This window comes from Pangasianodon hypophthalmus, chromosome 30, assembly GCF_027358585.1.
Source record: "Pangasianodon hypophthalmus isolate fPanHyp1 chromosome 30, fPanHyp1.pri, whole genome shotgun sequence".
Lineage (NCBI taxonomy): Eukaryota > Metazoa > Chordata > Actinopteri > Siluriformes > Pangasiidae > Pangasianodon > Pangasianodon hypophthalmus.
The window spans coordinates 10,671,936-10,686,164 of NC_069739.1; the positions used below are offsets into that span (position 1 = coordinate 10,671,936).

Below are 14,229 nucleotides of genomic sequence, written 5' to 3' on the forward strand. Positions count from 1 at the left end.
TGATTTTTAATCGCTTTTCTTCGTGGTGGAGGCATGCAGAATGGTTTGAGATTAGGCCCCAGCCCCTGGTATGAGCTCTGACCCCAGCATGTTGGTGGAAAAGTATTACGAGAGAGATCTTTGTTCTCTCTGAGAAACCTGACTCGATAATACAGAATCCTAATCTGTGCCATTGTGAGTGGTTTAATTTGGAAACACTCACATACAGGGTGGTCAGCCTCAAACATCCAAGGTGTTGGTTAATTCTCTATAGGGCCTTTCGCACTGCGGGAACCTTTTCATAGTACCTGAACTAATTGTGGAACTACCCACTTTTTGGCGTTTTCGCACCTCTGGAACTGGGTGTGATTTTAGTACCGGACTGCCTTTTTCGAGAACCAAATTAGCTCCTACTCCGGAGCAGGGTCTAACCAGCACAACTGGTACTATCCGTGACGTAAGTAGACGTTGATTGGCCAAACGCGTACAAAAACGCCCTCACCCGCCATGATTTAAAACGCAGTGTAAACATACTGTAGTGTCGACTTATTTAGCAAGTATGGAGAATAGCGATGGATGGACGCGAGACACAACAAAAACACAGCTCCGATCACAGCGTCCTCCATCCTCCAGTTGTTTACGTTGTTCTTCTTTGTTTCCGTTGTTGAACGCCGCGCACAAATGACGCCGCTGTCAGCCGGCTTACATCACTTCCTAGTGCCCGCTGTCGGTGCGAATGCAACCCTTTAAACGGTACTGGGAAATAGTTCACACAAAATCGCCCAGTACTTTAGTCCTGTAAATTTAGTTCTGGAACTAAAGCGGTGCGAAAGGCCCTACTAACAGCAGCTTTCACAGTAGTTCCAGCTGCAAGGATTATATTAATGCGCTTGTTCTAATGTTATTGTTTCTATAAATGGCTTAAAAAGTATGAATTATAAAATTAATAATAGAAAAAACATTGCTGTTGTGTAAAAGAAATAAGTCAATTACTGTTATTGGAAAATAATTGACTTTGGGGTGGTAATGACGACTGGGCTTCATCTCGGGCCGCATCACACCATCATGTTGTAGATTATTTTCCTATAACAGCACATCTGTCCTGTTTTAGTTCTTACTTTCTAATTTAGTAAGTGATTTATAAGAGTATATTAATGGATGGAGTCATAGGACGCACTCACTCACTCAGTCCCAGACAGAATGTACGCTAAAAGCTATGGTATAAAGTCAGACATTATTTGTTTTATAAAGCGCATTTCAAACAGCAAATTAATTCAAGCTTCAAAACACAATAAGAGCACCATGTTCAATAAAAACAGGGTGCGATCAAAGTATAAAGTGCATAACAAAACACAGTAGAAGACAAGACACTATAATAAGCACATAAACTGCACAATAAAAGACAGGACACAATACGTTCACTCCACAAGATAGACAAAATAAACGTGTTAAAACGGCAGTATACAATAAAATACAGGCAAAATAAAGGCATAAGCATAAGAGGGGCAGCAGAGGTAAGAAAAATAATCACAGTGCACAATGGAAGGTCGATTCAGTATACACGTGACAGGATAGAGCGGAGAGACAAAACAGTGAGAGTAGTGTCACATGACTCTAAAGTGACAAGAGATAAATATCATTAGTGCTTATATAGAGGATTTATACTGTGTGTGTGTGTGTGTGTGTAGGAGATTTTGGGCGGACCCCATGCAGCAGAGGAGAGGTACGACGCAGAATTCTTCAAAAAGTTCCGCAGTCAGAATATTGTGCTGTCAGCAAGAACCTACGCCAGGGTAAAGCTCACTTGTTTACTTCTGTCTGTCTGTCGTGGGGGTGTGTGTGTGTGTGTGTGTGTGTGTGTGTGGGGGGGGGGGGGGGGGGAGTCCAGGAGTGTGAATTATACATCTTACTTTAACCTCATTGTGTGTGTATTGTCTAAAATATGGATTCTCCGTTATACCATGAAAGTATTTCTAAGTCTGGGAGGCTGAAATATGGTTACTTACAAAGACTATTAGTGGAGAAATAGCTGCAGGGGAAAATAGACACAGCCATGAATTTGACTTGTATTAATTATTCATTTATTACTCTCTCTTTTTTCCTCTCCTTCTCTCTCTCCCTCTCTCTTTCTCTCTCTGTTTCTTCCTTTCTTTCTCCTAGGAGAGTAACGTTCAGGCGCTGGATATTCTCTTTACTTATCATGGCTCTGAGTTGCTCCAGCATCGACTAGCCATCCTGTGCAATTTCCCAGAAACCACCTCTCCACATGAGTACACAGCGCTGCTGCCCGAGGCCTGGTAAGAAACATACACACACACACACACACACACACACACATGCACATACATACATACATACATGCTTGGAGAGGTCTCTGGAGGTTAAGATGAACTTTAGGTTTTGTAACCAGCTCTGTACCGCATTTCTTTGCTTTTATTTTTTACTTTTAATATTTTAAAGGTCGGTTTTTGACGGTGGATTTTTTTCAAGCTATCGCTAGGGAGTGTGCACGAACCTGTAGCATTTCCTCGCAATTAATTAGAGAACACGCAAGAAGATTGTCAAAACAAAGCAATGGTAAAATCATTTATCCTCTGGTGAGCAATTAAAAGGCACAAATGGATATCTGATCAAGTAAAAAAAAAAAAAAAGAAAAATGTCTTTGTCCGCACATCCATCTTAGAGCTGCAAATGGGTTCAAATGCAGGAGCAAAGTGTGTTAGATAGCCATGGAAACCAAAGATGGATTGCGTTGTTCTGGGGAACTCTGGGGGTCATGGACTTGGTCTTCCGTGCCGTGAGAGTTATTGTGCTTGCTGGAAAAACGATTACTTTACATGATTACATGATTAGTGAAAGAGTGGGGACCGCTCAAAGAAGAACAATTAAAGTACAGATAAACGGGATCCTTGTAGAAATGTTTCCATCCAAATGTTTCGAAAATGGTTATGCTCCCCTTAACATGTCATAAAATAATCTATTTCGCTTAATACATCATTAAATAGATAATTTTTTAAGTGGCCTAGAAATACTTCTCTACTCCTTTACTTGATTTTCAAATAAGTTCTTAAAGAATATCCTGGAAAAGGTGTAGCAGAAGAATGTTTTCCCCATCATTGACAAAAAAAAAAAAGGTTTGAATCCCCAGGGAGCAAAATTGGCCGTGTAGGAGGGGCGTACTGTCTCTCCCACCTGTCAATCACAGTGACACTAGCCAGTCATGAGCGTCTGTGAGCTTATATTTGTGGGAGAAGACAGATAGCGCTTTCCATAGAGTGTGTTTTTTGCTGTCTTGGACTCTTGAGACTAGAACTTGCAAACTCTGGATGATGGGGAGAATGTGTTTCTGTAGCGCCACTCGGGAGCCCTATCTCCCTGTTTCTATTTACACAAGCCCATTTTCTGCACTTTGCCCTGTCTGACATAAGCAGAATGTAGTAATTTTCTCTAATCACTGGTCTATCGTCTGGGGATCTTCATATCTTCATAATCTGACATCTCATACAGTGTGACAAGTAAAATCTTAAACCCCTGCTGTAAACAGGCTTAAGGCAATATTATTTTTTGGCACATGCTTAGTCACATGACATTGCTCAGGACTGAAGCCTTGTCTAAAGACATTTTCACAAAGCGCATTTTCTTGTCCAACTTCTTGACATTATGATCTGTAACATTCAGTACTCTTAGTGTTAAATTGTGGTGCAGTTGTCGTGTCAGGCCACCTCTGGAAATATGCAGTCTCTCTGGCTCTGAACTATAACACTGCGTTTGCATCAGCACCCTCGAGTCATGGAATTTAAAACAGATGCGTGTAATAGCACATCCTAAATTTACGCTCGATGTCAAAGCAGCCGTAGCAATAAAGCCCAGGTTCCTACTCCTCCGTTTTGCATTTTCGCATCACCTTCTTTTGATATACAACTGCAGAAGACACAGTTAACTGCTGGTGGTGTGGATTTAGGAGACAGCGTGAGCGTGTATTTGAGAGGTGTTTTGTGTGTGTGTGTGTGTGTGTGTGTGTGTGTGTAGAGGAGAAACAAAGAGGGTGCATCTGTCTTTTCCCCCTACCGTCTCCGTAATGAGGGTGGTGGAAGATTTAGGGCACGTTGAGCGCAGCGGCCTCCCACTCTCTCTCTCTCTCTCTCTCTCTCTCTCTCTCTCTCTCTCTCTTTCTCCCTCTCTTGCTCTGTCTCTCTCTCTCTCTCTCTCTCTCTCTCCCTGGAGGTCAGCTGCCTTAGTAGTAAGCATCCATCATGGCTCAACAGCTGGAGACCACTTTCTCATTTCTGCAGGTCCAAGAGGGTTTAACTGCGCTGTGGTTTTTCTCACAGGCAAAATCTGCAGGTCTCTCGCCATCTGCCACTGAGAAAACTATAGCCAAATGAAGTCTTTTCAGTATGTTTTAGGATTTTATGATTACCTGCACAGGATTTAATTAGAAAAAAGTAACAATTTCTTCTTGGATAAGCATGAACATGCACAGTTTGGCTTGGGTAATAACTTAAACCCAGAGTAAGGTGGCCAGAATGTTTAAACAACGGAAATTAAGTCATATTGATGATATTTATTTATTTATTTATTTATTTATCAGTATTTATAGTCAGTAGATGAACTATTGATTGACTGTTGACTATAGATGGGTGGATGGATGGACGGATGGATGGAGACAGCTAGCTGGGCAGTCAGACAGATGGCTTGATGGGCAGCAAAATGGACAGCTGTATGAGCAGTGAAATAAACGGTTAAACGGGCGGTTAGACAGGAAGCGAGACAGACGGTTATATGGGCCAAAGACAGCAATAGTCAGCAAGATTGACAGTCTAACGGATGGATATGTGGGCAGTGAGATGGACAGCTAGAGAGGCAGCTAGAGAGGCAGCTAGAGAGGCAGCTAGAGAGGCAGCTAGAGAGGTAGCTAGACCGATGGCTAGAGAGGCAGCGAGACGGATGGCTATATATGCAGTGACATGGACATCTAGAGAAGAAGTGAGGGGGCGGCTATATAGGCAGCAAGATGGACGGCTAGAGAGGCAGTGAGATAGGTGGCTAGAGAGGCAGTGAGACAGACCGTTAGAGAGGCAGCAAGACGGACGGCTAGAGAGGCAGCTAGAGGGATGGATAGATGGGCAGCAAGACAGAAATAAGCGGTAATAGGCAGCAATTCAGATGACTAGAAAGACAGCGAGACGGATAGTTAGAACAGACAGACAGACAGACTTTTAAGCACTCAAGTGGACAGATACATAGGTAGCTAGGCAGACTGGAGGACAAATTAGTTCAGCCCATCTTCGTTTCTTTCTCCATCTTACAAACCCAGACCAAGCTTCAGTAGATTACAGGGAACATGAGCAGAATAACTCAGCTGTATTGATTGTGTGTGCATGTGTGTATGTAAATGACTTTCCTCCGAGCTGAGTTTAAAAAGAGGAAAGAGATTATTTAATTGTAATTAAGTCTGCGAATCAATGATCAGTCTTTCTGACCAGCATAAAAATGATGCCTTTTCTTCAATTCAGAAGACTTTTTATTAGAATTCTTCATTACTGAGTAATTATGAAGGGTAAATGGAGATTCGTGTCTTTGAAAGAATCAGATTCTTTATTGAATTTTGTGCTCAGGGTTTGGACATACATCTGTGCTTGGTTAGTTATACTGCGCTCAGAGCAGAGATGTGTGAAAGATATAGAAAAATATAATGCCATTAGTGTATAGACTGTGGCATCATCTATATTACTTTCTGTACTTCATTCTCACAGTAGCAGGAAGAAATCATTTGTTCCAGTTGGTAAGTTTTAGTTCCTGTCATTGTGGCTATTTTGCTCCATTTTTGAAATGAAAAAGGGAGAAATTTCTCATAAAATCGCACCCAGAGTAGTTTTTTAGCTGGGGTCATAATGAATAGGCCAAATAGCTGCTCTTTAGAGACTGCAAAATGGGGCTTTTGCCAATTTTACTCCAGAACATCGACAGCTTTCTGTTGAGCACAGTGTCATTTTCAAGGAGTCTAGGGGGTTTGCATTTGCTGCTACATCATAATCTCTTGCTCATTCTATAACCATTAAGATTAGGGAGAGGGAAGAAGCTTTTCCACATTCATTCATTGTTAACCCCAACAAAATTACTCTAACTCCTTAGAATTTGTGCTTACATATACATATAAATGTAATACAAATATGTGGAACTTAGTTTAATATAATAGATGAATGAAACATGAGAATATCAGCGCAGTAAGATGTATCTGTCCTCAAATTATCTGATCTGTTGAAGACCCATATAGACTGGAATATTAGGCTAGAATGGAAAGCTGCTTTTATTGAATGTTCAGGTGCAGAACCTGTGATGTGGTGATTCTGATTCAAACTGGTTATCAGTAATTGGGAATGTTTGAAAGGCTATGAATGGAACAGCTTCTAGAGATGATCCACTGACCGCATTGATGTTCCCTAGAGCATAACAGAGCCACCAGACCCCCAAGCATTCAGGCCTGTACTGTTCTCTTGGTGTATACCATACATCATACATACATTCATCCATTTGTGAACACTTTGGAGATGGTTTATCTGACTATATTACTTTTTTCCATACCGATGTAGACCAGTGCACCAATGATCTCTCAAATGTTTATCCGTCTTTGTAATGATGGGTTAATGGGTTTATCAGTTGGGCCTGGTAATCTCGACCGCCACACTCATATGTGGTTCTTCTCCAAACTGTTACCGCAAAGTTGGAAGTACACAATTGTATAGAATGTCTGTTTGCTGTAGCATTGCATTTTCCTTTCACTGGAACTAAGAAGAACTCTAGTGTCTAGTAGAACACCTTCAGGATAATTTGGCACGTTGACTGCGTGCCAAGCCTTCTTGCCTGACATCAGTGCCTGACTTCACTCTTGTGGCTGAATGAACACAAATCCCCACAGCCACGCTCTAAAATCTAGTGGAAAACCTTCCCAGAAGAGTGGAGCTTATTATAACAGCAAAGGGGAATAAATCTGGAATAGAATGTTTCTCAAGTATGTATGGGTGTGATGGTCAAGTGTCCACACTTTTGGCCATATTTATATATTTCTGTAAAGCTGCTTTGTGAAATGTTAAATGCAATTGAATTGTGCACTTTTTAATCTAAGGACATGGAGCAGCGATTTCAGTGACAGTGGCAAGCAAGTTTGATTACACTGAGATTTTCTCAATTCTATGCAAGTTTGTTATGAAATCCAAATGATTGGCCCCAGAAACAAGTGGGTCCGAAAAAGCCACAACCAGAGCGACACTGGCCAATCACGGATGTGTTAGCATTATAGCATAATAGGGGTTGTATGACAATTTTTTTCCCTAGTCGACTAGTAATTAAGTAATAATAAAAAAAAATCGTAATCAATTGGTCATCTTTTTGATAAATAAACAAAAATGGGTTCCTAGCAAATTTTAGACGGTTTTATTTGTACGGCCACTTCATGCAAAGTGATGTATACAAAGTACGGAGGTTAGAACTCTCCCAGTGTCATCAATTATCTTATGAGGTTGTATGAGCAGCAGTTGTCTGGCTTCACATTTGTTAGAGGAAGCATGTGTTAGCCTTCACCATGCCAGATTGGTAGCTGTCATGAGACCCACCTATCAGGGGGAAATGCCTGTGACAAAATTGGGAGAAAATTTTGTTTAAAAAAAAAAAAAAGAGAGAAATTGAGCAGCAAGCACTTGCAAAATCTTCTTGTGTCTAATAATCGCATCACCAGCTGCTCATGGCATTTCTGACACATTCGTCAGTTGGGAGCAAGCATACTTGGCAGGCTGTTGTTTAGCTGTTACACGCCGCCAGCAAGGCAGTGTGCTGTTAAAAAAGCAAAACTGTGCAAGTTGTCACAAGCATTTGGCACACTGAGCAGGACTCTGGCTCTGTTGGGAAGTCATTTTAGCCAGGCTTTTTTTGGAAAATTAGGCTTTGAATCCCTGTTTTTCTCACTTTTCAGTAAGGATGAGATGTCCAGTGTGGTGTTTATTCCCTGGGACGAGCAGAGGCACAGAGATTTGGACTGGTGCGAAGATCCGCAGTGCAGGTGGGGATTGGCAAGACTTGATGATTTTTAATGAGAAATGTAAAGTTAGTACCCGGGAACTAATAATAGGGGTCGTGCGTGTGTGTGTGTGTGTGTGTGTGTTTGTAGGACAGCGGTGGAACCACGCATGGTGGATGATCCTCACTTCCTGTATGAAGAGCAGCCACAGTTGGAGCGATTTTGCACCCCGAATCCATCCATCACACTCCTTACTGACTGGTACTTGAGCAGAGCCCAGGAGATCGAGCACAACTCACGCCAGGTACACACACACACACACACACCAACACACATCTATCATCGCCATGCTGTCATACTAATCACTGAATGGTGCCATACCAACGCTCAAGGTAGCAACCACAATTCCTATCAGGTGCACACACACACACACATCACATCATCATCACTATGCCTTCACTCTAATCACTGAATTTCCCTGTGGAGACAAGCCAAATGTCCCCACAAGATCAAAACTGTCCGCTATTCCTATCCTTTTGGGGACAACTGCACCAAGATAATAACAGCTGAATTAACTCATGCAGCGTTCATTAATACATCAAACAAAGCTCAGGCTAAAGACTCTAAATCGACTCAACTCACACACAAACAGCAAAATCTCGTCTTACGCTGCTCATTTGGCTTAAGCAGAACTTAAAAGAATACTGTAGGTGATAATACAATATTGAGTCCTTTCTGTTCTCGAGTCGATGCGAGAAATCATTGTGCAAATGGGCTAATGTAAAAATTACACTCTGAAGTGTTGCTGTGAAGTAGCAGAGGACCTTATCTGAGCTCCCACTCGTGTCTGGCCTGCTGCTGAGAGAGATGATGTTAATGAAGTGTGAGCTTGTTAGCATAGACCTTGCTTAATTTTAAATTTCTCTACAATGTTTAAATAAGGTTTTCACTGCATTAACAAAAAAAAAAAAAAAAAAAAAAGACCAGAAGTATATGCCTTGTATTTTATCACTCCAGTAATACCAGTTACATAGTTCAGGCTTTGCTAATTTTTTGAACACTGAATTGCTCCACCATGTTCCAGTGAATTTGAACTTGTATATGCTTCACTGCTTCAGTAAGTGTGCCATATAATTTCTTTCTTTCTTTTGTCATTGTGTCAGTCAACTGTATGCATTTTTTTCCTCACCACAGTGGAATGTGAGAAATTGGTGGAATTTGAGGATTGAACGAAGAGAAATACGCACTGATTAGCTGTAGTTAAAAGATGCTAGGCTTGTTCATCTTTGCATGGCCGTTTCCAGCTGGTGTATCCCTCAGAGCAGACAGCTTATGCAGATCGATATTTTCTGTTCGACTCGGCTCTAATTATCAAGGTGTGTTTTTGTGTAAAAAATTGACTCTCTGTTGTGGTTAGTGCTGTCTGCAGGGCTAGTAAGATGCGTGTCTGTGTGCATGTAACTCTCCGCATCCTCTGCGTTTCATCCTTTATGGTCTGTATTGATCGGCGTATTTTGTTGTTATTGTGGGTAGGAGGAGGTTCATTGTGATGAATTTGTGAGTCTTCCTGATTTGTATGAGCTAGGGAGACAAATCGCTACCATTTCTCTCCTTACCAGACATAGATCTCATATTGATTGGCCACCAGCGATGTCTGTCAACAGGTAGAAGGATATTTATTGGCAGGTCAGGATGTCGATCAGATCGACTGACTGCTCAAGCAGGTGATTTTGGTTGATCGGCTTTTGCACTTCTTTTTCTGTTTGAAGATTTTTTTTTTTTTCCCCCTTCAAATATTTTCCAACTTTATGTCTACATTTTGCTTTGTGTGTTTAGATGAAAGCATTTCAGCCCTTACTATTTTTCTCATGTAGTAACATGTGGCTTGGGAGTTTATTCTGATTCTGATTGGCTCTCTTTGTTGTCGTGCGATGTCTGATTGGTCAGTCTTCTAGCAGCCTGCTCTTGGTTGGCTGTGGAGATTGTTTACACTCTCGCCTGTGTGTGTGTGTGTGTGTGTGTGTGTGTGTGTATGTAGGTGGACTGTGCTCTGTCTTTGGTGCGTCTGGGAAAAGAGCGGGAAATCCCCGGGCTGGAGCAGCTGGGTGACGACCTGGTTACCATGGAGACCCTAGTGTATGAGACGTCTTGCGACCTGAGTCTCAGTCTGAGGGAGCTGCGGCAGCTTAATGACATCGACAAGCTCCGCCTACTCATGAAAAATGTATGCAGCTGCTCTTTTCTGTCTGTCTGTATCGGTCCAGGCCTTTTTTTATTTTCTTTACATTTTCTCTCTCTCTCTCTCTCTCTCTCTCTCTCTCTCTCACACACACACATGTACACACACACAAAAAAAAAGTTTAATGTGTATCTTTCTTTTTTTTTTTTTTTTTTTACTCTTTTTTCCCTAGATCTCATTTCAGAGTAACTTTCTTGCCATGGCCATGTTTTTTTTCTATTATTGCCAAAACGTTTTAATTAAGCTGAATTAAAAAAAAATGTCTCTCTATTAATAAAAAATGATGGTTAATTAATTAAGTCCCTCAACCTCCCATTCAATATGATATTGTTTAAAATCTTTTACAACTTGTAGCAAGGACTATGATTGTAAAAATAAGCAGATTCAAAGCTTTCCAAATTGATTGTTCTATTTAATAGTTTAATGAACTGATTAACTGCTTTGGATATAAATTTAATTTGGATTCAAATTCTGGTTGTGTGTCTGATTGTGTTCATGAAAGGTTTTAATTCTCAGCTATTCTCAGCTATCAGTCAGATTATAAATGGATTGTTAGGCTACATCTAAACATAATTATCCTCTTTTTTTTCAAAATATATTTATCTTTAATATCATCAGTAGTTTCTTTAAATTACAAGACAAACTACTTTTTTATATATATATATATGTATGAAAAAGTAGATTTTATATATATATATATATATATATATATAAAATCTACTTTTTCATACATACATACATACATACATAAATATATCTATCTATCTATATATATATATATGTGTGTGTGTGTGTGTGTGTATGTCTTTTGTTCACCATCCTTATTACTACTGTGCCACTCTAATAATCTCTCCAGATACTTTATTTATAGTTTCTCTCTTTATTGCTTAGAGTAAGTCTGTTTTATTGTCTTGTACACTCCAGTTCTGTTTTTCTACCCATGTCTGTTTTATGTTACCCAATTTTCTTTCGAATTTAGTCATAACTCATTCCCTGGGTTTGGTCTGCGAGGGTATAGGCTAATGTTCTTCCTCTGACACCTCGGAAGACAAAGTGCTGTTCATACACTATACGGCCAAAAGTATGTGAACACCTGACCATCACACCCAAATGTTCTTTTTGAACATCTCATTCCAGATTTATTCCCACTTTGCTGTTATAATAAGCTCCACTCTTCTGGGAAGGATTTCCACTAGATGTTGGAGTGTGGCTGTGGGGATTTGTGTTCATTCAGCCACTGGAGCATTAGTGAGATCAGGCGCTGATGTTGGGTGATGAGGTCTGGGGTGCAGTCGGTGTTCAGTGGGGTTGAGGTCAGGTTTGGGCCTCTTAGTTCCAGTGAAGGGAAATTGTAATGCTATAGCATACAAAGACATCTTATACAATTGTGTGCTTCAAACTGTGTGGCAACAGTTTGTGGAAGAACCACATTTAGGTGTGATGGTCAGGAGTCCACCAACTTTTGGCCATATAGTGTACATATACATAGTTTGTGTGTTCATCTGTCCTAACACTTTGGCTAGTGTCACTCAATAGACAAGCAAGAGAGGAATTTTTTCTTGCCACCCAGAGAGCAGAACCAATTATTCTTTCTTGGAACCCAGCCATGGATAGCTGTGACATCTTAGATCTTATTCATGTCCCCAGTTCTTCCCTGTTTGTCTCATGACTACTGTTAAATCCTTTTTCTCATTATTACTCTCTGTGTCTCTCTTTGTGATTTTTCCATCAGTCAAGTGTGGAATCCTATGTGAAGAACGCCTTCCAGTGGATGGTACCATTTCTCCACCGCTGTGAGAGTCAGAAGGAGGGATCGTCTGCTGCTCTCCTCAGAGAATATCTGGTGTCCCTCGCTAAGGAGGATCTGACTCTCCCACTTAAAATTTTCCAGCATTCCAAACCAGGCGTTAGTATGACACACACACACACACACACACATATATATACATATATATATATATATATATATATATATATATATATATATATATATATATATATATATATATATATATATACTGAGAGTATTAGAATTGAAAGGGGTTAAGAGCCTGCAGCCTGCTCCCCCGTGGAATCATTCAGCTAGCACGAGTGCCGTTAAAGGCAGACACACTCCCACACACACACAGGCAGACGCTCTCCTACATCTGTAATAAAGTTATGGGTCATTCACCCTCACTGACTGTCACCAGTTTCTCTCAAAGAAAAGTAGGAAAATGGTTGAAGAAGTAATGTGTGTGAGCACATCTATCTTTATTGTTCAACAAGGCAGAATAATGAGTCTAATAGCACCCTATCAAAGTTTAGTACATGGCCGTCTGTACGCTGTCAGAAATGACATTACGTTTCAAGACAGATTTATTTTAAGAATTTAAATTTTCTCACACACAGTGCATTCAGGATTTCTACAGTCATTATGCAGTCAATAAGCAGTGACCAAAAGTTGTAAAAAAAAAAAAAAAATTTGCTTGGACAAATAAGTCCAGCTCAGTGAACCTGTGCATCTGTATACTCTACATTCTGCTGTATTCATATGCTGAAACTAATGATGCTTTAGGATCACCTGCAATTTGAACAATGTAACTATATTTGCATAACAGTCTTATTTACTCTGAATCTGATGCTCCCCCTGTTGTTCCTTATAGTTAGCAAGTACCGTACACTAGTACTACTACAACTGCTACTACTACTAATACTGTTACTACAACTACTACAGCAGCAACTACTACTACTGCTACTACTGCCGTTACTGCTACTACTACTGTTACTACTACTACCACTACTATTACTACAACAGCGACTACTACTACTGCTACTACTGCCGTTACTACTACTGTTACTGTTACTACTACTTCCACTACTATTACTACAACAGCGACTACTACTACTGCTACTACTGCCGTTACTACTACTGTTACTGTTACTACTACTACCACTACTATTACTACAACAGCGACTACTACTACTGCTACTACTGCCGTTACTACTACTGTTACTGTTACTACTACTACCACTACTATTACTACAACAGCGACTACTACTACTGCTACTACTGCCGTTACTACTACTGTTACTGTTACTACTACTACCACTACTATTACTACAACAGCGACTACTACTACTGCTACTACTGCAGTTACTACTACTACTGTTACTGCTACTACTACTGTTACTGTTACTACTACTACTACAGTTATTACTACAACAGCAACTACTACTACTGCTACTACTACTACTGCAGTTACTACTGCTGTTACTATTACTACTACTGTAACTATTACTACTACTGTTACTATTACTACTACTGTTACTGCTACTAGTACTACTACAGCAGCAACTACTGCTACTACTGCAGTTACTACTACTGTTACTACTACCACTACTACTACTTTTACTACTACTACTAGTATTACTACAGCAGCAACTACTACTACGGCTGCTGCTGCTACAGTTACTACTACTGTTACTACTACTATTACTGCTACTAGTGTTACTACTGTTACTACTACTACTAATAATAATAATAGTAATATCAAAATAATTAACTAACTAGCAGCAAACAGTAATCTTTATAAACATAAATGGCCACTTTTATTTTAAATACCTAGGGTATTGCCTTGTTCTTATCATAATGTCGCCAAATAACATGTTATTAAAGTCCTGTTAAATTTCAGTTATGAGGAGGTTGGTATTTTGAAGGACTTGTGGAAGTTTGCTTTAGAAGCATAACTCTTTTCTGCATTTTATAATGCCACAAGCATGAGTCTGTAGGTGGTTGAAGTGTCTTTTCCTTACCTGCTGGTTTTGAGAGGTATACAGTCATTTGTTCTGTTCCAGCGGTGTAAATACTGCTTTCTGCTCCCCCATGACTCTGCTGGGATTCTAATGATTTGCAAGAGAAACCGCAATGAATATGATAATTACGGTGATTATGAGGTTTGGTTTCTTTGTGCGCATGTGTTTATGCGTGTGTGTGTGTTTGTGTGTGTTTGGTTTC

At 40.2% G+C, this 14,229-nt stretch overlaps 1 protein-coding gene across 2 annotated transcripts in view; it reads left to right on the plus strand.

Annotated features, from left to right (window-relative positions):
• Positions 1-14,229, plus strand: part of nbas (NBAS subunit of NRZ tethering complex) — a 189,463-nt gene that overhangs the window by 49,452 nt on the left and 125,782 nt on the right. For both annotated transcript variants that reach the window (XM_026918524.3, XM_026918525.3), the window contains exons 20-25: positions 1,668-1,772; positions 2,140-2,276; positions 7,949-8,035; positions 8,144-8,297; positions 10,032-10,217; positions 11,965-12,138. In XM_026918524.3, coding sequence (XP_026774325.3) covers positions 1,668-1,772; positions 2,140-2,276; positions 7,949-8,035; positions 8,144-8,297; positions 10,032-10,217; positions 11,965-12,138 — 843 coding nt within the window. The remainder of the gene's footprint in view (positions 1-1,667; positions 1,773-2,139; positions 2,277-7,948; positions 8,036-8,143; positions 8,298-10,031; positions 10,218-11,964; positions 12,139-14,229) is intronic.